At 38.6% G+C, this 23185-nt stretch overlaps 1 protein-coding gene across 4 annotated transcripts in view; it reads right to left on the reverse strand.

Moving 5' to 3' along the window:
* The window catches only part of SSBP2 (single stranded DNA binding protein 2), a 193800-nt gene that overhangs the window by 49524 nt on the left and 121091 nt on the right, over nucleotides 1-23185 (reverse strand). For 3 of the 4 annotated variants that reach the window (XM_065657719.1, XM_065657716.1, XM_065657717.1), the window contains exon 5: nucleotides 16307-16396. The exons of the other annotated variant lie outside the window; for it this stretch is intronic. In XM_065657719.1, the coding sequence (XP_065513791.1) occupies nucleotides 16307-16396 (90 nt within the window). The remainder of the gene's footprint in view (nucleotides 1-16306; nucleotides 16397-23185) is intronic. 4 annotated transcript variants of the gene reach the window in all.

Below are 23185 nucleotides of genomic sequence, written 5' to 3' on the forward strand. Positions count from 1 at the left end.
TTTTGAAGTGTGACAGTAATCTACACATCTAAAAAGCTACAAGATCAGTGGCAAATGTGAGATCTACTGGAAAAATGCACAAACATCTGACTAAACAGATGATGAAGAGGATCATTTTGGCAAGCAAGCATACCTATAACTGCAGAAGAAAATGAAGAGCTAAAAGTATGCTATGACTGTGAAAACAGGGACAAAAAAGACTGATTCTTTATATCATGAAAGACAAGCTCACTTCTGTTCATGACACTGTCATTGGAGACATGGGAGAGATAAAGGAAAAAGATTCAACGGAACCCTTCCCACCTCAGAATCAGATGAAAGCTGAAATAATGTAACCTACATAAACATACGTTCAACACAGGTACTAGAAAGCAATTTGAAATACAGAGGGTTTACAAACTGGAGAAGAAAGTTCAATGGCAATTGTGAAAAGAATAATAAAAAAAGGGCATTTGAAATTATGTGCTATAGAAGGGGAGACTTCTCCATGCCACCTCTCTAATGACAAGATTCTGTGATGAGAAAGAGAAAAAAGGGTTGAGCATGTGGTGAAGGCTGTAAACTTGAATACCCTTGTAAAGTAGTAAAACTGTGAGGAAAGGGCAACAAAGATGATTAAAGGAGTGGAGCATCTCCCTTATGAGGAAAGGCTGAGGGAGCTGGGGCTCTTTAGCTTGGAGAAGAGGAGACTGAGGGGTGACCTCATCAATGTTTATAAATATGTAAAGGGTGAGGATGGAGCCAGGCTCTTCTTGGTGACAACCAATGATAGGACAAGGGGTAATGGGTTCAAGCTGGAACACAAGAGGTTCCACTTAAATTTGAGAAGAAACTTCTTCTCAGTGAGGGTGACAGACACTGGAACAGGCTGCCCAGGGAGGTTGTGGAGTCTCCTTCTCTGGAGACTTTCAAGACCCGCCTGGACGCCTTCCCGTGTAACCTCATCTGGGTGTTCCTGCTCCGGCAGGGGGATTGGACTGGACAATCTCTCGAGGTCCCTTCCAATCCCTAACATTCTGTGATTCTGTGATATTAGAATTTCAAACAATTTCTACAAAGGTCAACCAAGTGCATTGTATGGAGTGCAGCACACACTAGTGCGAGTCTCAGATTTGGCTCACCTCCTCATTCAGCAAAGAAATCTTAAATTTGTTTACAGTTGTACAGTTCATAAACGTGAAATCAGCAAAGTCTCTCAAGTCAACCATATCTTAATGTAGAATCACACTATTAATATTAATATTATATATAATAGTGTGTTATTGGCAGAACGACTATGCTTTTCAAGCAGGATGGAAGCCTGCTTGTCCCCTCTCCTCCCAGTGGGTGACACTTTCTATGAAGTTTATAACAATACCTATGAACTCATTTTTTTAATAGAATCAAAATTTTATTAAAAATATTTGAAACACACACCTTCCTGCATGAAGGAGAGAAAGAGGTTTACTCACATACAATAAGTTGTAATTCCACTTTTCAAAACATGAGTCACATTGCTTCTAATTCCTGACAATTAGAGTCCATATTTTTTGTTTTTGCTGCGCCCCTGAGGTCAGTAGTTGCTTCAGATTTTTGAGAAGGTCTACATCTAGGCAGGTCTCAAGTCTACTTAATATAAGCCTCAGAGGGTAAGCCTAGGACTCTTCTCTGCAATCATCTATGTCACAAGTTTGTTTTGTTTTGAGGCATTGTTTCCTAAGCAGGCATCAAACCAGACTTTAACTTGAGAGCCAGTGCATCTATTCTTAACTGACTTGTTAGTTCACTGCAGGGAATAACTACAGGAGCCTCTTTGATACAACTCTGTCTTAAAAATAGGTTTATATACAGCAAATATTTATATATCTATGTATTTCTCTTAAATGTATTGGTGTGTTTAAGTCTTCTCCCATTCTTTAAGCAACTGAACCCAAGTGGAACTGCAACTAATGACTTCATCTAGTAGATTTCAAACAATTCTTACGGTTCTTGGAGATCCATGGATACCAACACTGCACAGTTCTATAGGCAGGAACACATATAAACAACTGGGGAGCACAACTAATGCTTTTATAAATACAGCATTGTAGAAAATGTTGAGATGGTGATGTTCACAAATCTAAAAAATTTAGACAAATTTAGACAAATCTAAAAAATTTACACTGTTTGGGCCAGCATTTCATACTTGTAAGTTTACCACAAAAATTCCACCACCAAAATAAATACTTAAATATTCTACTTTTTGTGTCAGTTACTAAACTTCTCTCTCTGATGTACCAAGACACCAAGGAAACTCTGTGAAACATTTTAATGAAAATAAATTAAATTAACAGCTTCTCACTAAATTAGGTGCATTTTTTTCAAGCCTCACAGACACACACATACTATTAGGCACTAGGCATTCCGAAAGACAAACACTCAACAGTAGGCATTTCTGTCATGTGTGATGTTTCAGTACGTCCTTTGTAATTAAGAAAAACAGGCTGACATTTAGTCTCTGATCTAGTTTTATTTTATTGTTAAGAGTTGCTGAAATGACTGTGGCTTAGGGAGGAACAGCTGAGGACTTAAATTTCTTACAGCTAGTAGCTCTCTCTTTCCTTGACTTCTTGGAAACTTTTTCTTCCTGTTCACTTAACAATAGTGCAGCACATACACCACAAAAAGTAATGGGTTCAAAATATGGGCACTAAATTAAAACCAGTGATAATAGGTTTTTAATTGGTCTGTGCAGCGCTTGTCTTCTGAAGACAAAAAATAAATACTTCACAGGTTGAAGACTCGGACATTTCTGCTTGCTACCTCATCCCCGTCTCAATTCAAAATTCAGCATCTTGATAGCCTAAAACCTTTAATGGATCCCTCCACTACGGGCAGTAATGCACAATGTACAAGAGCACTTCTTCTTCCAGCTAAGGATTACAGACATATGACTCTTCAAATAGTAGTCAGGGTAAAACCAGCAAAAAATAATTAACCTGGAAATATATGACAAAAGATAGGTAAAGTAGCAATGACTTTAGCTACCAGCTAGGGAGAACACAGCGGGGCAAAAGATGTTTTATCCTAGAGCCTTCTCTGTGCAAAATGATGTGGGATACTCTTCAAATAATATATCTGGCATTTCAGGGCCACATCTTGCTTCAGATCTTGCAAAGCCTCTCTAAGGGAAACCAATCTCTTGCAGCTGATCTGACGGAGGAAGAAGGGTATTACCAGAGCGTCTCCATCCCACGGTTATTTCCATGTGCTGAAATGGCTCTGAAGGGCTTCCAGTCGCTACTGCAGCCTTCAAATCCCTCTAACCCGCAACAGAGACATTACGCTGAATACAAGGAGGTGTAAACAACACTGTTGTGCACTACCCTAAGCTACAATTAACTTCTCAAATGGACATACACTAATGTATTAAGGAAAACAAAACAAAAACAACAACAAAAGAAAAAATAAAAACAACAAAAACACCACAAAAAAACCAAGAACCCCAAAACAACCAAGAGGCAAACCCAAAACAAAACAAAACAAAAATAAAAAAAAAAAAAAATCAACGCATTTCATATGTAAGCCACACCCGAGATGCCACCAGCATTTGGAAACACGTGTCATACAAGCTGCAGCAATAACATAAGAATCTGGTAAGTGTTTTTGGAGAACAGCTAACTAAACACATCTGCGAACACTGTATACATACCTGCCTCCAGGCATAAAATTCAGTAATTTGGTATCACAAATAGCATCTTGAAGGTTGCTGTCATGCAGCTGACACCAAATGAATGTAAGTGGAAACTTCTGCTAAACTCGGTGAAAAACAAGCCAGATAGGCAACCATTTTTGTGTAGTCACCTCAGTAAATATTTATCAACTTAAAGTAAGAACAAAACCAAAGTACTAAAAAACTAAAAGAATAATAAAAAAGACTAAGAGAGACTACACAAAATAAAATCAAGATGTGAAATGTTAAGATCAGTAAGCTTCCTGCTCTTACTTATAGCATCCTGTCATGTCAAATTGCTAAAAAGACTTGAAGTAAAGTTCAAGAACCTGAATGACAGCGACACACATTCTAGTACTTTTTGTTATCTTCCTGCTAAAGCAAGAATCCAGTCAGGTACAAGATGAGTAAAACTATCTTATAGACTTTGTATGTAACAGAATTTCATGAGTTTTGTTTGCGTGTGTGCATCCTCAATGTCAAAACTTTGTAAAATACAAGAGGCCAAGCAGGTAATAGGTTTCTAGTAGAGAAATCTTTGAAGAAGAAACATTGAAGAATGGTAGCCTCACTGCCCACATTTTGATTCCAGTATTCAGGAAGAATATTTTCACCAAAAAAATCCACCAGGAAGCTGATGACACAAAGGCATAGAAAGTGGCATATTTCTCTGCCAGTTGTGCAATTCTTACTTTGCCTTCTTTTAGTTGTTGGGTGACTCTAGAATATGGTGTGGTTTAGTTTTCTTGCACCTAATAGTGATGGAATAAAAGAAGTAAAAAGACGGTGTTCTGAAAGTATGAGAGATTTCAATAAATCTATTTTTCTTTAAATTTACTTTGCTTCCAAAACCTGGGAATATAATTTACCTGCTTCCAAATAAAGTGGGTTTTTTGCATTGATATTTTTATCCCTTTTTCACTCATAACACTAACATTTATCAACCACATTTTGTCCCACATAAATTGCAAAATATACAATAATACGCAGTCAAAAAACTAATCCTGAATATTGCTTACATTTCATTTGTATTGAGACTGAATTCCTAATGAGATTGACTTTACTGTAAATATCCATATCTGTTACAATATGTACATATTATGTGATACGCTATGACTTGTTATCCTGGATAGCACAACCTCATGTAACAAACCCACGGACACCAGGAAAACAAACAAATGTAATTCAGAAAGAATTACTGCAGTTATTGGGCACGAGTAATGGAGAAGTTGCAAATATCTGCTAACCGTAAAAATACCAAGAGCCAAAATGCCAGTGAACAAAGCTCAGGCTGAGGAGAATAAATTGGAATTAATATTGCTTGAACAGGAGAACCCTGTCTACAAGGCATTAAAAAAACCCACCTGTCTCAGTCAGCATAGCTGAAAATAACAATGTTAATGTAGGTTCACATTCACATCTTCCCAGCTAGGTGTACTAAAAGGTTTTTTCAGCTTGGGAAAATATGTGTTTTCCTGGTCAAAGCAGGAGGGAAGGTTTGTTTTAAAGCACAACACCGATGTGGTTTAACTAACGACACTCAAGGCTGCCACAGAAAGCTGGGCAGTGGTTCCAACAGGCTCGGGAGGGCAAAATACACCCTCCAAGGGTGACCATCTCCCAGCAAGGTGACTTACTAACTATGATGCGCAGAAGCCTCAGGAGGGATGTGTTTGAAGCACCAAGTGCTGAGGCCACTGAAGATGTTCCCTGTCCAGCTCGGCCCTCCGGCTGTGCCCAAGATGATGGCTTCCACAGAAGATCTCATGAAAGGCAATGTGTTCTACGTATCTCAGGTGCTTCCGTGCAGTGTCATACAATCAAAGAACAGTTTGGGTTGGAAGGGACCTTGAAAGCTCATCAAATCCAACTCCCCTGCCACGAGCAGGGACATCTTCACCCAGATCAGGTTGCTCAGAGTCCCGTCCAGCCTGGCCTGGGATGTGTCCAGGGATGGGGCACCAGCCACCAGCAAGTTCAGGTGGACTCTTCTGCCTGCTCTGCGGGGGCAGCAATGGGCAGTGGAGAGAGGATCCATCTCTAACAACGGCTCCATCCAGACCCGGTGCCACGCTCTTACTGCATTTTACGTGGCTTAGAAAAGCAAAGGAGCAGGTTCTGCTTGCTCTGCAGGGCTTCCCAAAACTGTCTCTAAAACCATGGATTTAGAAGCAAACAAAAACTAGTAATAACTGCTTTTTAGCATACTTTTTTTTTTTTTTAAGCCTGAATTATCAAGTTCAGAACAATCTCCTTAGATCGTATGTCTCAACACCCTCAGAGGTAGAAGATGCTCCTGACCAGACAATACCTCTTAGAGGAATAATAAGCACACTAGAAATTAAAAAATACAAAGGGAAACACAGTTTTAGCACTCAGTATAGAAAACAGCTGAAATGGTTTTAGTTGGTTTCTATAATTCAGCCGCTATAATCTAAACACTACTTCTCACTAGAAGCTGAAAATGGAACCACAGACTTAATTTGTATACATGCTATGACATATTATTTAAATTAATTATGCTGCTACTTGAAGAGGAGGTATTGCAAGATGGTCCAAGCTGCCAGCATCAAGGTCTTAAGCCAGATAGGAATTGTCATAATGACCAAAACTCTTCATTTATTCATTTAAAGCTCTAAAAGAAAAAAAGTGAAACAAATAAAAAATATTTGTTCTCCTCCATTGAAAAATTAATTTATTTGCCAAGTAACATTTTCTGTCTCTGAAAACACAATTCATATTCATCGTTTTTGGTTTTCAAACTCTTTTCCTGGTTAAAATGATTGACATCATTTAACTATTTATAGTCCAAATGGTAAGATATAAGACTGCTTGATATTTTTATTTCATTTTCTTATTATGGTAGCAGTACTGAAAAATGACAAGGAAGTAACATTTTAACATATCTCAAGACTCCAACACTTTATAAAGTGCTTTAGAAGTGCTTTACAATAGCTTTACATTCTCAATGAAATGGGGTTCTGCACTCTTGAAGAGTGCCAGTGCTGAACCGTAAAATATGTGTAAATTGAATTTATCGAAGTTTGTTTACAATTCATACACTTTCATTTATTTCGTTTCTTCTATGTTGGTTTTTTTTGGACATCTCCATCAGTAAACACAGTCACCACAGTCGTGTAAGACACTCTTCATTAACACATTTTAATTCTAACCAGGTCTAAGCTAAATTAGCTCTCAAAATGACACTCTTGTGCTGGCACAGCCTGCTGATAAGCACAAACATGAAACTTACCCTCCGCAAAGCTCAGACATGATATCACCAATTCTTAACAAAAAATGATTCTCCTATTCAACTGCATTTTTCTGTTAATTATACAACACTTCTTGTCTCCCTTCACCCCCCGACATGGCTACCACAGCGTTAAAGGTCTTTGGTTTATATTTTGCTAAAGCATTTCAGACATTAAATTTGGGTTACACACTACACATCTTGTAATCTACCGTTATATATCAAACTAGGTGTTTTAATCTACACTGTTTCACATGAAATCGTGTTAGATTCTCAGCACCAAGACAGTATGTCTCACTACGCTGGTGTTTCCTGATGACCAAACCTAATTCCAAGAGCAAGTTATTCTCTGTGCTGCAGAAGAAGGTCCCTGAAAAAATAATTTCTGTATTTACGATTTTCTAAGAGCAGCCTGACACGGCCCAGCAACCTATAAATAGCAACAGTGAGGTGTGATTTAATTTAGAGTATAAAAGTAATTTTTTTTTAAAGCCTTCCTCTGACCCCTGTCTTTCACATCTAAAATTTGAAAAGTTACAAGAAAACTAGCAATTCAAACAAAATTAATGCCTTATTCCTGGTCAAGAAATACAAGACTCATTCCACCATAGGAAAGAATATTGTAACACATACCCTGCACACTCTGCGTAGAAAAATGAAGAAACAAAACCTCTTTAACAAACAAACAAACAAAAACCCAAACCCAAATCTTCTGCTCCAAGTTAAACATTTGTCTGTGATGCTAAAAGCAGGATATCTGCCTGCTCACCTAGTTACTTTTCCAGAAATTTGAGAAGGTAAACAACACTCATTTTGACGATAGATGATCTTTAGGAATTGTACTGTTGTTACATCTGTCTCACTTCGTGGGAAATATTATCTCATGCTCAAGAAGATTTAGCAAGTGAGAAAGAAAGAAGTTCTGTGTATGATATTTAATGGAAATTTTGAAAGAAGTGCCATTTTAGAAGGGCTATTTATTACTCACATGCATTTAAAGCAGGTTAAAAGCTTTTAATTTTTAATACATGCAAATACTACAGAAAACAAAGTATTTCAATCCTGGGAAGCTAAAACACGAACATCAAAAAGCATGACCTTCTTTAAAAAATCAGCAATCTGGGCTTTTAGAATTCAGACATCACAAACACAGATCACTATGCCTGAGAAAGCGTTTCCTTAGATTTGTTAAACCTCGTAGCCACCCCTGATTATGATATACAGTTGATCTTTTGGAACAACTTGGACAATGACAAAGCAGAGTTTGTTATTCCTGCTTTTATATTTAATAAATATAATATTTTGAAGCTACACACATTATTATCATCCAAGGATTTTGGCTTCAAACCCAAGCATCCAAGCTCATGTAAAAGGCAAGAGTCAGACTACGACAGGAACTGAATTAACCTCAGCAGACAGAAGCACCGTATACAAATGGCACCCCCTCCCCTGCTCTTCAGTACAGATCAGCAGCAACTGTACTGACAATTTTGGTGTATGGTCAGTAACCTTAAATTTCTGAGGTTCATCTCACAGAGAACTTTAATTTTCAGGATAAAAATTCAAAAGTTTGGAACAGACCTCCTAGGTAGACGATCTGTGCCCAGCAGCAGCGGGTCTGTGGCTGCTCAAGATGTGGATGTGGAAGGGGAGGCGGGGACGCGTGGGCTCAGAGCTTATTTAGCTACTCAAGCTGAGCAGTTTTAATTTGTTCTAACAGTTACGAGCAGTAAAACCATTACCACAACTGCAGGGTAGAATTATCCAAGCCAGCAGATGTTGGACACCTCTATCTTTTCGAAACTGACTTTATTCCTACTATTTAGGGAGAACAAAAAAAGAAGAGACGAACAAACGCAAACTACTTAAAGATCTTTCTAGACGCTAATCCCCTCTCACATAGTCTAAAAATCAAAATATTTTTAAAAATGAAAATATTTTAAACTATAGCATGATACTGGCAATGACAAAAATGCACAGACCCCAATTCTGCAAAGAATTAGACATACGCATAATTTTATGCACTTGCGCATTCCCAGTGGGTATCAGTCTGCTATACTGGGGTGTGTGCATTTACAAACAATGGAGATGCTAAAAATACAAGAAAATTCTTCTTACTAACATTAATTATATAAACCCAGGGGAAAAAAAAATCTCCCTTAAAACCTATTTTCAATGCTTCAGACAGCCTATCAAAGTTGCCAGCTTTACTCACAAGCTGTACCTTTGGTGACATTTCATTCACTTGCAGTAATGTTTTAACAATTCATCATACTTTTCAAGCTTCTGGGACTTCACTGTATGTACTCTGCTTAGGGCCCAATTCTTCAACTTTTCACTCTCTCATCTGCAATTATCTCATTTGCTCCACTGGAATTTAGAATGGGCGTGAGCACGCAGCAAATCCAGCTAACTTTGCAGTCATGATCCGCTTAATTTTTAATGGTTGGTATGTTCTAGTTTAAAGAAAAGGTACAGGTAATGCTGCAAAAGTGGGGAGAATATGAGTATCAGCAGTGAAAGGTAAGTGTCAAAGCAAGATGCTACCATAACAAAATGTAGCTGCTTGAATGAAAATTCAAATGGGGGATAATAAAAGGTAAATGTCCTGGAAAACTAGGAAACTACGTAAGCATTAAGGTAAGACAATAATTGAAAGAGTTCAAAAGGGCTTAAAAAGAAACAAAATGTTTTTAAATTGATATAGATACACATTTTGGTCCTGCAAAGACCAGTCTGAGAGATGCCTGCATCTTCCAGCTTTAGTCGCGTAATTTAGCAGCTGGAATTAGGAATCCTCATTCCCTGTGCAAACAACGACCCCTCTGTGGACAATTCATAGAAGCAATACAGTCACTCCAAAACGGCTTTAAAGGGACACTGGAGGATTTCTCCCTCCTCGTCTTCCTTACTGCTGGATGGCTGTTGGAATGAGCCACCTGGGAGCAGGTTCTGCCAGGGCGAGGGGGCTGAGGCAGATGATCACGTACCCAGCAGATCCCCGGTCAATACTGTTGTTTCCAGGAGACACGCACACACGTCAGCTAGAAAAAAGTTAGTGTGAGGACGGGGTGAAACCCCAAACGAGCTGGTTTAACCCCAGGCATCATGGAATCGGAGGTAAAGGTGCCACCCGTGTTTGTCTGGGAGACTTCAGTCAATGACTTCTGAAAACGAGAAGATGTTTTACAGCCCTACACAGAAGCCTAGAGATCGATTTTCTTTTTGTTTATAAATAGGTCACTATTTCTGTTTCAAAATCCGAGAGGTATGTGTTGTTACTGATTTTTAATTCACGAACTTTTGGTTATTTTCTCTACTTAAATGCTATTTAAACTGATTTTTTAATGGCAAATAGTAATACCACGCAGGAAGAGAAACAGAAAAGTTCTTTCTGCTCATGTGTCTTACTGAAACGATGCTCTCGTAAAGCATGAGGTCAGCTCTACAAGGCTAAAAATAATACTTTAGAATAATACGGGTTGAGCTAAAATGAGAATGAATACCTGCCACTAGATGGCACGACAGCCTTACACTATTTTGGTGGGTTGGGTTTGGGTTGGTATTTTTTTTCCCCTTTATATAAGAGGAATATGTAACATTTGTATTTCAAACAGGGTGTCGACATATCTTTCCCATGCCATTCCGACCATATCTCATGATTACAAGTTGTTGAATGAAGCAAACTGCTTGACAATTCATTTAGAATATACATGAACTACAAAAGCAAGGTTCAGTGGTAAGCTCAACAAGAACAAATTTTAACAAATTTGCTTAAAAAAAAGTTAGGATTTGAAAGAAAGAGCGCTTCACTTACATGTGAAAATGCATAGTCAGTGGTAGATTTTTTTAAACTATCAAATTAAACAAGTCAACTGCCAATTAGTAAACAACCTGCTTCCTCTAAATCTCAGCTGGCACTCCATGAGTTAACTATTCAGCAGTGTCTCTCAGGTGAGTTAAATACAAACACAATGTTGTTACCTGCCTGAGTGCCTTTAAAACAACAGACAGGTTCTTTATACAGATGCAGACATGCCAGACTTTTCGTCAACCATGTAATAAAAGAGATGAAGATAACTGGGGTTTAATATATGCGTTTAAATGTTTCTCATAATTGCACTGCAAAAGTAAGCGATCAGGGTCAGATACTCTGCAATGCTAGTAGTCACTGACTTGGAGAAATATGATGAATTCCACTGGATTAGAACCTAGAGCTCTGTATTCAGGTGTGCTAAAACTGGGAAAGTAAGTAAAAGACATATAAAATCCAGTGAAATCAATACTTTTTCATTCTGCTTAAAAATTCAAAATACTTCTGTGAACACAAGCTCCGAAACTTCTGTCCAGCCTCTGTTTATTTGCTTACCAAAGCCAGTATTGTCCACAGAGATCAAATAAATTACCTGCGAAAACAGAAATCTAATGTATCTTGAATTTTTTTAGCCTATTTAAAGATCAGCGAAGAGATGGATGCAAATGGTCCAGTACTTCACTACACGAAAAGCAGCAGTTTGTACCTGAACATAGCCCTCGTGCTTCACATGGGTACACCAGTGTGTGCCGTGGAACTGAAGTGCATCCAGGCTTCAAAATTTCCATTACGATATTTCCAAACATTCATGTCCTTATTTTCTAAATGCACAGTGTACCAGGATGTGCAAGTATAAAATATGATTTTTTTTTTCCAACCTTATTGTTCTCAACAAGAACGGAGTGAGGCTCTGAGCAACCTGATCTGGGTGAAGATGTCCCTGCTCATGGCAGAGATTGGACTGGATGAGCTTTGAAGGTCCCTTCTAATCCGAACTATTCTGTGATTCTATGACTCTAGTACTGAAGGCTCTGCAGACCTTGTTTTGTCTGTGAGGCACGAACGCTTCTGCACTGTGCAGAACCAGCCCTGGTGAAAAAATGCTGCGTGTCCTCAGGCCAGAAAGTGAAGTGAGACTGGATGATGTGAAAATCTGAGCGTCTCTGAATTCCATGACCTAATCCTCTTTGATCACAAGTGGATGAATTCGTCTCACCAAAATGAGTTTACTAGAGCCTTGCATAAAGCTTTGGCTACTGACATTATACGCATCCTCTAATGTCTAGACCTGAAGGTAAATAACCGCCACAATCTTATTCAGTCCTCCAGTTGTCCTACTATTTCAGTGTCAGATAGGACTTCAAAAAGAGGAACAAAGACTAGGTCAGATTCATCTCTATGGATGGCCATACCAAGAAACTAACAACTGAGTAACTCTGGTGCTGAAAAACAGCAAAGAAAATGTCCTAAATTACTTTATTAACATAGTAGCTAAGTGCCTTCCTCATACCTTAGCTTCATGTACAGGATGTGGTCTAGAGAGGAAAACTGGCAAATTGGGTTGGACTGGCAAAAAAAAAAAAAACTGGCAAATTGGTCTCCAGAGGTCCCTTCTGACCCCAACCACTCTCTGATTCTTTCAAACTGAGGATGAATTTCAAGACTCAGATTGGAGTTGAGAAATGTAAACAGCCACCTTACCCTTATGCAGTCTGAGATTGTTTTATGATGTCTATTGCCCAAGCAATTAATAATCTTTTGAAAGGATCTACCCTTATGACATTCCATTTTAAAGGTGGAGAAACATAAAAAAAGAGGATTGAACTATTTTGGGTTACCCAAGAAAAACGTGGGAAACTTAGGAATTTTTGTACCCCGACCAACTACTGTCCTTCTCTGAGGCTCCATATTTAAGAAAGCAACTTCACCAGCAGCGCTGACCCACCAGACAACACTCTCACTGAACTGCACTTGACCCATTATTTCAGCCTAAGACAAAGTCAAGTCTAACACCTGACTGGCTTCTCCTATTTTGAGTTTAAGAGTCTTGTATAACAAAACTGTTGTCTTCACTCCTCCTGTAGTCCCACACATTGTTTTGCTGCTAATGAACCAAGAGCAGACTCAATTCCTGTATAACCCCCGTTTATTTCCAGAACATCACCTATTCTATGTACTGAAAAGTGAGGACAAAAACCATGTAGCTATTTAAAGTTATTTTAAAATACATACACACCAGTAGATGAAATTGAGACACATTCTAACTCCACGTAAACCTGTTTTCTTCTCAAATTTCATTTTTGACACTGCAAACAGTCTTCTTTTTTTAAAAGAGTCATTCAGTTTATGATAATAGTCATACACAACCCTACCACCTTCCTTTCATTGAAGTTATTGCAGTTTGGACGATCAGCATTGTAGAGCTCATCATCCATCACCTGAAGTATAAAAACACAAGTGCAGAGACACGAGACAAACTCAACTGCTGGCTTTAGAACTCCACCTCTTTGGACCACGCATAACCACCAGAAACTGCTAACTAACATCAGTGCTAGGGGCCTCCATATGCGTGAAAATCTAATTTTACAAAAAGCAGAGTTTTACCAGGTACTGTCTGAGAAACAATACTTCTCCCATATTTATCTGTTTCCATGGGCTTCTAACAAGAAGCAATTGTGGCAGCAAGAGCATCCATTTTGCTACGTTGCAGTTAGTGGTTACTGCTGAATGGCAAAATAAGAGTTGCAGTGCAAAACCAAGAGCCAGTACTGATGAGAAACAAAATGAGTTTGAATTGTCTAGCAATTCTGAGTTAGCCAAGCAGAGCTGGGAGGTAGTGGCCGTCAAAAGCTTTAGCTTAGGCCAACCCAAACATTTCATGAAGCAATAAAAGGCAGCTTTGTCATTCCAGGATGACCTTCTAGATAAATTTTAGGTTGTAAAAAGGTTAAATGTTACAATGTTTTTGTAGTGCAAAGTCTTAGTGAACTAAACATAGATATAAGCACCATTCTCCCACAATTTGTATAATCTTCCGACTGTCAAAACCCAAAACTGTCCATTTTCATAATCTATGAGTGAGTTGTGGGTCTAAATTCCATTCTCTCCATGAAAGAAGACCGACAGTCCACAGTTTGACAGTATTCGGACTAAAACAGATGTCTTCTGTGGTTGTTTTGGTTTATGCTTGTGATCAGCCAGGATCAGAGGAACTGCAGAAAAGCATACAGAACTGACTGTGTAGATAATGGTGCACTAGAAAGAAAGCACCTATGAAGGTAGTCGGAAGTTTTGACCATGACTTTCTCTTTCTTGCTCGTCTTTTCACCTGCTTTTTACAGCAGCAGATGATGCTCCTCAATTTTCAAGATTTACATACACAGCTATGTCTGCCAGTATATGTTCTTGTCCTCAAATAAATTGACTTCTGTAGGATTCGGCTCCGTCTGAAATTATTACAACCAGATATTAACTACTTCTTGACAACTCTCACTCCAACACCACCAGACGTTGTCACTGACTGTCTGTACATATTTGCTTTATGCAGACCTTACAGTTCTAGCACACTGTTATGCAAGTGACTGGATTTTGGCTGAGCTCCCCTTGCTGGGATCGCTCCCAACCATACCAATGCATCCGCTATCGAACTTGCAGTTGGATTTGCTAACCAACATGTTACTTCTTTACCTATATTCTTAAGCAGATAACTACACTGAAAACTAATAATCTCTTGAAAAACGCTTGTTCCGTTGACAAGGCCATTCAACTGAGGAAAGTAGGTCTCCACCAACTAAAACCGTGGGGGACTAATCTTGAGTGGTCCATGTCAGAGGCATGATGGCTCAGACACAGCAAGTTCAAGGAGAGGTGAATTCAGGGTGATGTCTGGAGAAGTCCAGACCAGACTGTGCAGACCAGCTCTTGGAATGCACCTTGGGGAAGACTCATTGCCCGTGCTGTTGAGTTGACAACACCTCTGATTAACGTCACAAACTGTGTTACACTGAAAATGACTGTTCCTCTGTTTATTTTCCAATTCCAGGCCTTGCAAAAAAGGGCAGACTTTTGCTGGAGCTCCAGGTTAAGACCGAAGTCAGATACTGACAGACACGGAAAGTTTACCTGTTCTTAACTTTGCATCATCTTGTCTTTCTTACATCTTAAAAGATCTAGAGTGGCTGGAAGTCTTTTCACACTTCTAAAAACGAAACTCCCACACTCTCCACCTGCAAAACCTTCAAAATAGTTATTCTCTCCTCTATACTTCACATACTTGTCCTATTTGTGCCCCTTCCCCCTCTTAATTGTCCTCAAAGACAATGAAAGAAAAAAACTTTAAACTTTAATTCTTTTGACATTACAACTGGAGTGGGTGGCTAAAATAAGAAAAAGTGAAATACTTATACAATATAAAAATTGAGATAAAATTGTGCTTAAAAACCCCTAGCTAACCAGCTGTTCCAAACAGTAAAAGAATAAATAAAATAATTAATCAGTTCTGCCAACTCCTGAGGATTTTGTGACTGGCAACAGTATGGTATTTTCAATTTCACTTGCAAATATATTTTCATTCATGTATTAAAAGCCATGCCTCAGTTTTTGAGTTGATCAAGGAAACAACATGCTCAAGGCAGGTTCAGGGCTTCTTTATGTAGATATCAGTACTGCAGAGAGCAGCTTTTCCCCCCGTGACTGTGCGAAAACGGAAGACCATACAAATAACTTTGTCACATACAGTGCAAATAAAGACTGTTGATATCCTGCCATTTTTGTACAATCACCATTTGGATTAAAAAATTAATTAAACAATTCTTCCTCTTTCTCCCCTCCCTCCTCCAGATGAAATATGCTTCTTTTGTCTATGTATCTCAGGAAAGAAGGAAAAACAATCACATTTTGGTGAAAAGGAGATCCAACTTGCTAATAGGAGCAGTCCAGCCTCAGACTACAACTGTTAGGTTGGCCCTGCACCAAAAGCTGCCGTATTTTCCATCACAGTGTTCTGCAGTGTTTATGTCCAAAGTGCTAACTGGGTATTTAGTTCCATTTATGACAAAACTTAATAGAAGCAACACACGGTCTAAATATTTGGCTTGTATTTTTAGGCATTAGGGTTGAGATCTTCAATGTGCAAGGAGATTCTCAGTGGGATATTCTTAATTGTCTAGGTCTAATTCCAACTGAAACATGGACATCTTAAAAATCTCGCCTGTGGCTTTATCGCAGGGTTAAACACAACCAACAACTTTAAAGTTTCAACGCAATATATGTATATTATAATAAATTATTTCAAAATTATATTCAAACATTTTCAGTCTCCACTCATAAACACTGTGAAATGAGTTGTGCTGTACTATTCCATGAATGAAATACTTGTCAGACAGAGAGATCCCTTCCTTTCCACCTATTCACTGTTCTTAAGAAATAAACCCTGAAGTATTGCACCATATAGTGAAACATAGTTTAGAATAGGACCTTTTCTACAGACTTGTACACAGTATTAGAGGATTTTCTATCCTAAAATTCCTGTAATCATAATTTTTCTGAATACCTGAAAAAAACCCGGTGGTACAGGACCTACTGGCATGCCATCTCCTGGGGGAATGTTTCCTAGCACTGGACTGGGAGCTGCTGCAGCACTCTGAAAAGAACAAAGGGAGAATAAACCTTTGTCATTGCATAGTAGGCATTAAACTCCCCCCCAGAAAAAAACAAAACAAAACAAAACCCAAATAAATCAAAACAAATAAACCAAAAAAAACCCCAAAGCCTGACCAAAAATGCAGAAAGTCATTATCTGCATATGCCATAATGTTATTGTTTCAACTGAAGGTAAGTTAATACTGTATATTTAGTCTTTGTTTATACAAGTATGGTGATTTCTTAAAATAACGTCTGTTGAGAGGAAGCATGCTAGGGAGTGCATGGATATACAAATACACATAAATTAGATGTATCTTGATTAGATTTTCAAAAATATCGCATCTGAGTGTGTCTATATGTATACAAATATGCATGTAACTTGCACACTTTTTCTTGTATTATGTGTACAAACATCCTCACACATGCACAGGGATATACACAGCATAAAGATAGTAATTTATGCATTTTATCAGCAATTTCCAAGCACTTTAAAGATAATTTCAGCAGACTGTATTATTCTTTCGGAACTACATCAAGCTTCAAAAGACGATTCTGTTACGAACAGTGCAAGAAGGAATGCTCACAATTCTGCTGCTAATGTTTATGATTTTACCAACCTCAAAAATAACCACCATGACAAATCAGAAGAATTCAGGTTAGGTGTTTGGAAGGGAAAAGAAAAAAGGGATTCTGAAGAAGTGAATCAGAGGATGAAATTAGTTACCTTTGCAAATCCTTCAGTTGGAATAAGCAAGTAAAGAATATTGCTTCTGGTAATTTACAAGCAGGAGATCGTCACAGAAAGGGAAGCCAAACTGTTATTGTTGTCGTGTGTTGGAACCTCAATTACTTTTAATTTCTAGCAGTCTTCCTTCCTGTAATATGTTTCTGCAGGGCATAAGGCTGAATCACCTTAGAATGCTTACAATCCTGGTGGAAATTCTGGTGCACACACAATGCACTGAGAGCCACTTACAACCTCCTAATGACCTCCCAATACCTGCCCTACAGAATATGAAAGGCTTCTGTTTATTAACTTATCACCCTATTGTCCACTCACACTCGACATCCAAAAGATGAAGATCTGGAAATTGTATTTCCAGGTGTTTGGCACACTATCTAGGAAACTAAAGAATAATGCTGGAAAGATTTGAAAACTGGCACAAAGAAGGGCTGACCTTTTTAAACCAAACAGAAAGGAAATATTCAGTTAATTACCACAGAATTTTCAATGGCTTAAGCTGTGCTTTAGAATCAAATTTCTGAACAACTAGCAGTAGCATATTTAACATCTAAGCTGTATGATCTTTCCAAACAAAAGTCTAGAACATGTCATTAAAATACAAGGACTGCAGAAAGTGCTGGCTTCAGAAGTCAGTGCAAAACTTTGATTCACTAGAAAACCTTGTAATAAAGGGTCTCATTTAGGCAAAGATCTGTTCTGCAGGATCAGTGTTAAAATACTATATAATTGCAACTGGTAGAAAAAGCCAGTCAGGTGAGTTGGAGGTAGCAAACTCTTTTGAATCACAATACCCTCTCATGAGACGCTATCAGAAACCAACCGAACCAGCCTCCAAAGCTGTAGCAAATAAAAGCATTTTTCTGCTAGCCACTGCCATTCTCTGGGCGCTGCCTGAAGTTCATGCATGCAAAACCATGCAGCTCCCTGGAAGGTCTCCAGTCCTTCTCTCAGGTCTGTCACAGTCCCTCGGGCACCCAGATAGAGGAGGAAATAAGCATGTGGTGTGAACAGATGGCAAATAATTCCTGAAGAACAAAATAATTTTGTTACTCTTTTTTTTTCCCCATGGCTTCTGTAAATGTCCACTAATAACTTTCAGATTATCTACATTTCCAAAGGAAAATGAAAGACAAAGCTTTCAGCTTTTTTTTAAGCAAAATAATGACTTGTTTATACTGATCATCAGGCAATGACGTCAAGTAAATCATGAAAAGGTGCAAACACAGTCTGAGTGAAGTATGTTGGAACTTAATTCCCTATGTACAGGTTTTCTATATGAAGAATGACAACAGTAGCATCTCTGATGGAGAAAATCGATGATGTTAAAAGCCTGAGCATCTTAAAATGTCCAAAACTGACTGCACTGCAGTCTCTGACCAAGAAAGTGCCCAATAAAGGGGCACTAGCAATGATGAACCTTATTACAATATAATCCCTCCTTGCATACTAATTCCTGATTACCCCTATGCGATTAATACCTTAATTAATAACTAATACCTTAGCTGTGTCCACCTTTACCAGCTAGGTAATATGCACTGTAATACGACCAATGGAGCCGATGCTACAGAATAAAGAATTTGAATAGGCTATAATAAAGCACTGGGCAAGCTCATCTAAAAAGTACGAATTCAGATATGCAAAAATCCTATTAAGTTGCAAGATCTCAGAAAAAGAGCTAAGCAGCACGTCCTTCAAAACATGGACAGTTTTCAGAAGCCTCCCACCCCAGGTCTTCTCACTCTTTCTCATGTTATTTAAACAAAACTATACCAGGCATTATCGCATGTCAGAGTGTGTTAATGCTCTCAATGGGTCTTAGAGGCCCACCTCAACTCCAGCCTCTGCCAGAGCCCCTGGGTTACGAAAGGATGCTTGTAGGAGGAGGGAATGACTTCTCAGGATGCCCTGCTCCTACAGGGACATGGAGATCTGACCCTGCTGAGTTCATGCAGTTTCCCACACTTAGAAAATCTCTTTAAAAAAGAAAAATGGTAAAGTATACTTAACAGCTTAAACAAAGTGAGAGAAGGACATAATGATTATTCCAGAACAGAGGGAGAAAAGGATTACAATTCTATCTAGTAAGACTTAAGTTAGCCATTAAACCACTTAACTAGGTTTTATAAGAAACATACCTATAGATAGTACTTTCATAATTGTCCCAATAGTGGTTTGTGTGTGTGTGTTTCTTGGTGATTGTTTGTTGGTGTTTGTCATTTGTTTGGTTGGTTGTGGTTTGTTTTGTTTTTTCCTATTTTTGAATCTGACTTTGCACTGATACCAGAGAAACTCTCCTTTGTTCCTTGGTGAACCTGAGGGACCTGCACGAACCTCTCTGGGCTTGGTAAAATGGTCACAGAGCAATTCTCTGTCTGCTGAGCTACACCCACAGCAACAAGTGACCACCTACCTCACACATATACAGATGTAACGAAACATATTACTTTTAGACATGATGCCAATTCCTGTGAAAGGGATATGGCTTCAAACTAACAACTTTTTAGGAGGAGTGGGTTTTGAATAACTTTGTTGATGAGGAAGACATGTAGAAAGGAGTGTGACGGATTCATCACTTGAGACTGGAGAGCTTCTACAGCCTCCTCAGAAAGCCTTCTGCTTGAGGACTTCTCCAGAAGTCCCCTTCTGGACAGCTGCCCTGAGGGTGGTCAAAAAGATCTGAGCAGTACTATCAGATGGTGATTCTCCTACTTCTGCCAGGAACCAGTGAATTTTCTTCACAGTAGTTAGAGTCTTTTAATTTTAGTAGCTAGCAGGGTCTTTTGTTTTGGATTTAGTATGAGAATAATGTGGTAACACACTGAGCTTCCCTGGGACACAGTTAATTTTTAATTTCCAGTAGTCAGGCTGTGTTTTGGAGTTGGTATGAACAAAATGTGATGACTCACTGCTGTTTTGGCTGTTGCCAAGGAGACCAAGGACTTTTTCAACCTTCCAGGTGCACATAGAAGCTGGGAGGGACCAAAACAGGACAGCAGCTAGATTGACATCAAGGCTGGCCAATGAGATATTCCCTGCCATTAGTGTCATGCTTCATCTATAGCTGGAGCCAGCTTTTCTGGCCAGCAAGTTTTTCAGTTTGGTATTTGGCCTTTTGCCTTTTTGCTCTCTTTTTGGCATCAGCTGTTCAGGACCAGGGAACTCTCTTTTCCAGGATGTGCTGTTCAGCATGATTGTGCTATCATTATTATTATTATCTTTTTTTTTTTCCTTGTCTTACTAAACTGTTCTTATCCCAATCCACGAGTTTCTCCCTTCTTTTCAATTCTCTCTCTTACCCACTTGGGGAGGTGGGGGTGCAGGGGAGGGAGCGAGTAGTTGCCATGGTCCTGGTTGCCAGCTGGGGTTAAACCATGGCAGTGATAAAACAGAGGAATCATTTGTGATGATGAAGGGGGAACAAAATCAAGGTCTTGTGGAGGAGATTATACAAGAGATCCAGACTGATTTACTCCATCTTGTGTCTCATGGTTTCTGGAGAGAAAGGTCTGGAGAGAAAGGTCAGTTAGAAGCAAACCAGCTCTTTATGCCAGGCCAGTTACTCAAAATCAAATTCATTTACTATTGTTGGCCATTTTTTGATTGTGAAGCATGATGTTTCAGGGAGGTATTCAACATGTTGATTTTGACTGGCCTAATTATTTGCGACTAGATTACACTGTGCAGTTTACAGACACTTGTGCAAAACTGTCCCTCCTCTGTATTTCTGAGTGGGAAGAATGACAGAACAATTCGAAGTTTAAGTGGCTATAATAGTAGGTCAGTTTTACTGGCACTTTAAGTACCGCTTAATAATTATACAAATACTGTAGTCACAGACATTTGCAATAGTCCAGTCTTAGGTGTAACACAAACTTCAATTTCTATATTTCATTATGTAATGTGCTGTCATTTTTTTCTGTTTTCATGTTTGTTAGTTTTTCATGTTTTTTTCTTTGCTTGTCCCTCCCCTGCCCGCCCCCCCCATTTTCTTCCCCAATGGGCAATGAAGTCCTAAAACCAAAAATAAAGCATTTTCAGTGTTTTAGGTATATTACATTTTCTAGCTTGCACTATCGAATGAACATTTTAAGAACTTATACCAGGTAGACCAATAGACAAACCTGCAACAGCTGCACTGAAATCTACTTATTTATTCTATCCTGATGAATTATTCAGTTTTTTTCACAGTCCCACAGCAAACCATGTCTTCTTTTTGCATGAATTACAAGTTGTTCATCATCTATAGTTCCATTAGTTTGACATTTTAAATATTTGCAATTTGTTTTCCTTGCTTTTCACAAAAAGATGAAATAGGAAAATGTGAATGGTCTAATCTTTTTATATATTATCTCACCTACTTAAAAATGGAAAATTGTATTTGCTTTTGTAGCTAAAATACTAAATATATGGTATCATCTCTTTACAATTATTAATTAAAAAGGGGTACTTGAATGAAACTTATTGTGGCCGTTCATTGCTCTACTCGACCTTGCCCTGACAATGTAAAAATAATTATTACATTAAAAAAAATAAAACTAGTCACGCTTTAGGTTGGTTTTTACCAGTAAATCACAAAGTAAATAAAAAATAAAAATACAAATAGGTTAGTTATTCCATTAATACAGTATCTGAAATATATAAATCCAGAGAGTAGCTGCAACACATAGGTCATTTTCTGAGGCCATCACAAGAAGCGGTTTGTGAGAGAAGCTCACAGAAGAATTCCATTTTTAATCAAAGAATTTTGCAAAGAAAGGACTTGACTTTATCTATGAGAAATCCTCATCTGGTTTATTCACTAATCTGGAAATTTAGTTTCAAGTATTTTGCTTAGAGTAACACGTCCTTATTTTTATCCAAAGTAAGAAGCTTATCACATGACTGAATTTTTCCACAAGAAGGAGATTTCCAAATTTCAGAAGTCTACTTGATGATGAATGATGAAATCTACTTGACAATGGATGAGAGAAGTTGGACCTCACACATAAGACAGATCTATGGCCACCCTTGGCGACTCAATTCCTTCATCATTAAAGTCTTCTCCATAAGCCTCCTCTATATCAGCCCTAAATCTGCAGAGTTAGCTGGATAGTCCTCGTTCCTGCTGAGTTACTAGAGGTGGCAGGTACCCACTTCAGCTGCATCAAGTATCAAGCCAGTCGTTCCTGCTAGTGGTTTATTCAGAGGCTGTGTCCTTGTATTCTGTCTTCTGTGGCAAACCATGAGCACGTTCCTGGTGTGTTGTGCTGTGAAGACCACACCAAGTAAAAGTCCCTTCTGGACTCTAGGCAGAGACCAAGTAGTGCCTCTAGATGACACTGAAGCTACTGGCAACCCATGTCCATGATGCAGGCAAGTTTAAACCCCTATCTTAGGATTTAATGATGCCAAAACTGGCATCAAAGAGGAAGAGGGAGCAACAGTTTGTTGAGAGCACAGCAATAGTGCCAGGAGGAATAAGCAGCTCCATCAGTTACTCTGGTTTGGAAGAAGGTGTGGAGCTGGATCTAGTGAGGCACAGAGGCTTGCCAGTGCTGCCAGTGCTAGCTTAAGAAAAATGAATTACATCAATAGGGAGAGTCTGAAACAGTTTAAAAGTCAATTTTCCCTTTTAAAGACATCTCCTCTCACTATTTGCACAGTAGATGCTCTCCCACCCTCCACAATACTTTAGTCACGCAGCACTCTTGAGTGAGGTGTGCCTGAGAACACTTTGCCATCGCCTCAATAATAATGTTTTCATATATTCATATACGCAACCAAAATACACAGTAACCAGACAAAAAATATTCTGTCATGGAGAATATTAATAGAATCAGTTGAATCAAAACAAGAGCAGATGTGCTGAACATCTCAGGTTAACTTTGTGTATGTTCATATGACATTAATGCACAGGTACTTTACAAAAACTAAACAGAGAATGTGTAAGGATGGACACAAAGGACAACACAGACAAACTACAACACAGACAAACTACAACTGCCACTGGTACCATGTTTGAAACACTGATGACAGCAGCATACTGTTGGCAGGAAAAGCAGA

The sequence above is a fragment of the Caloenas nicobarica genome, chromosome Z (genome assembly GCF_036013445.1).
Source record: "Caloenas nicobarica isolate bCalNic1 chromosome Z, bCalNic1.hap1, whole genome shotgun sequence".
Lineage (NCBI taxonomy): Eukaryota > Metazoa > Chordata > Aves > Columbiformes > Columbidae > Caloenas > Caloenas nicobarica.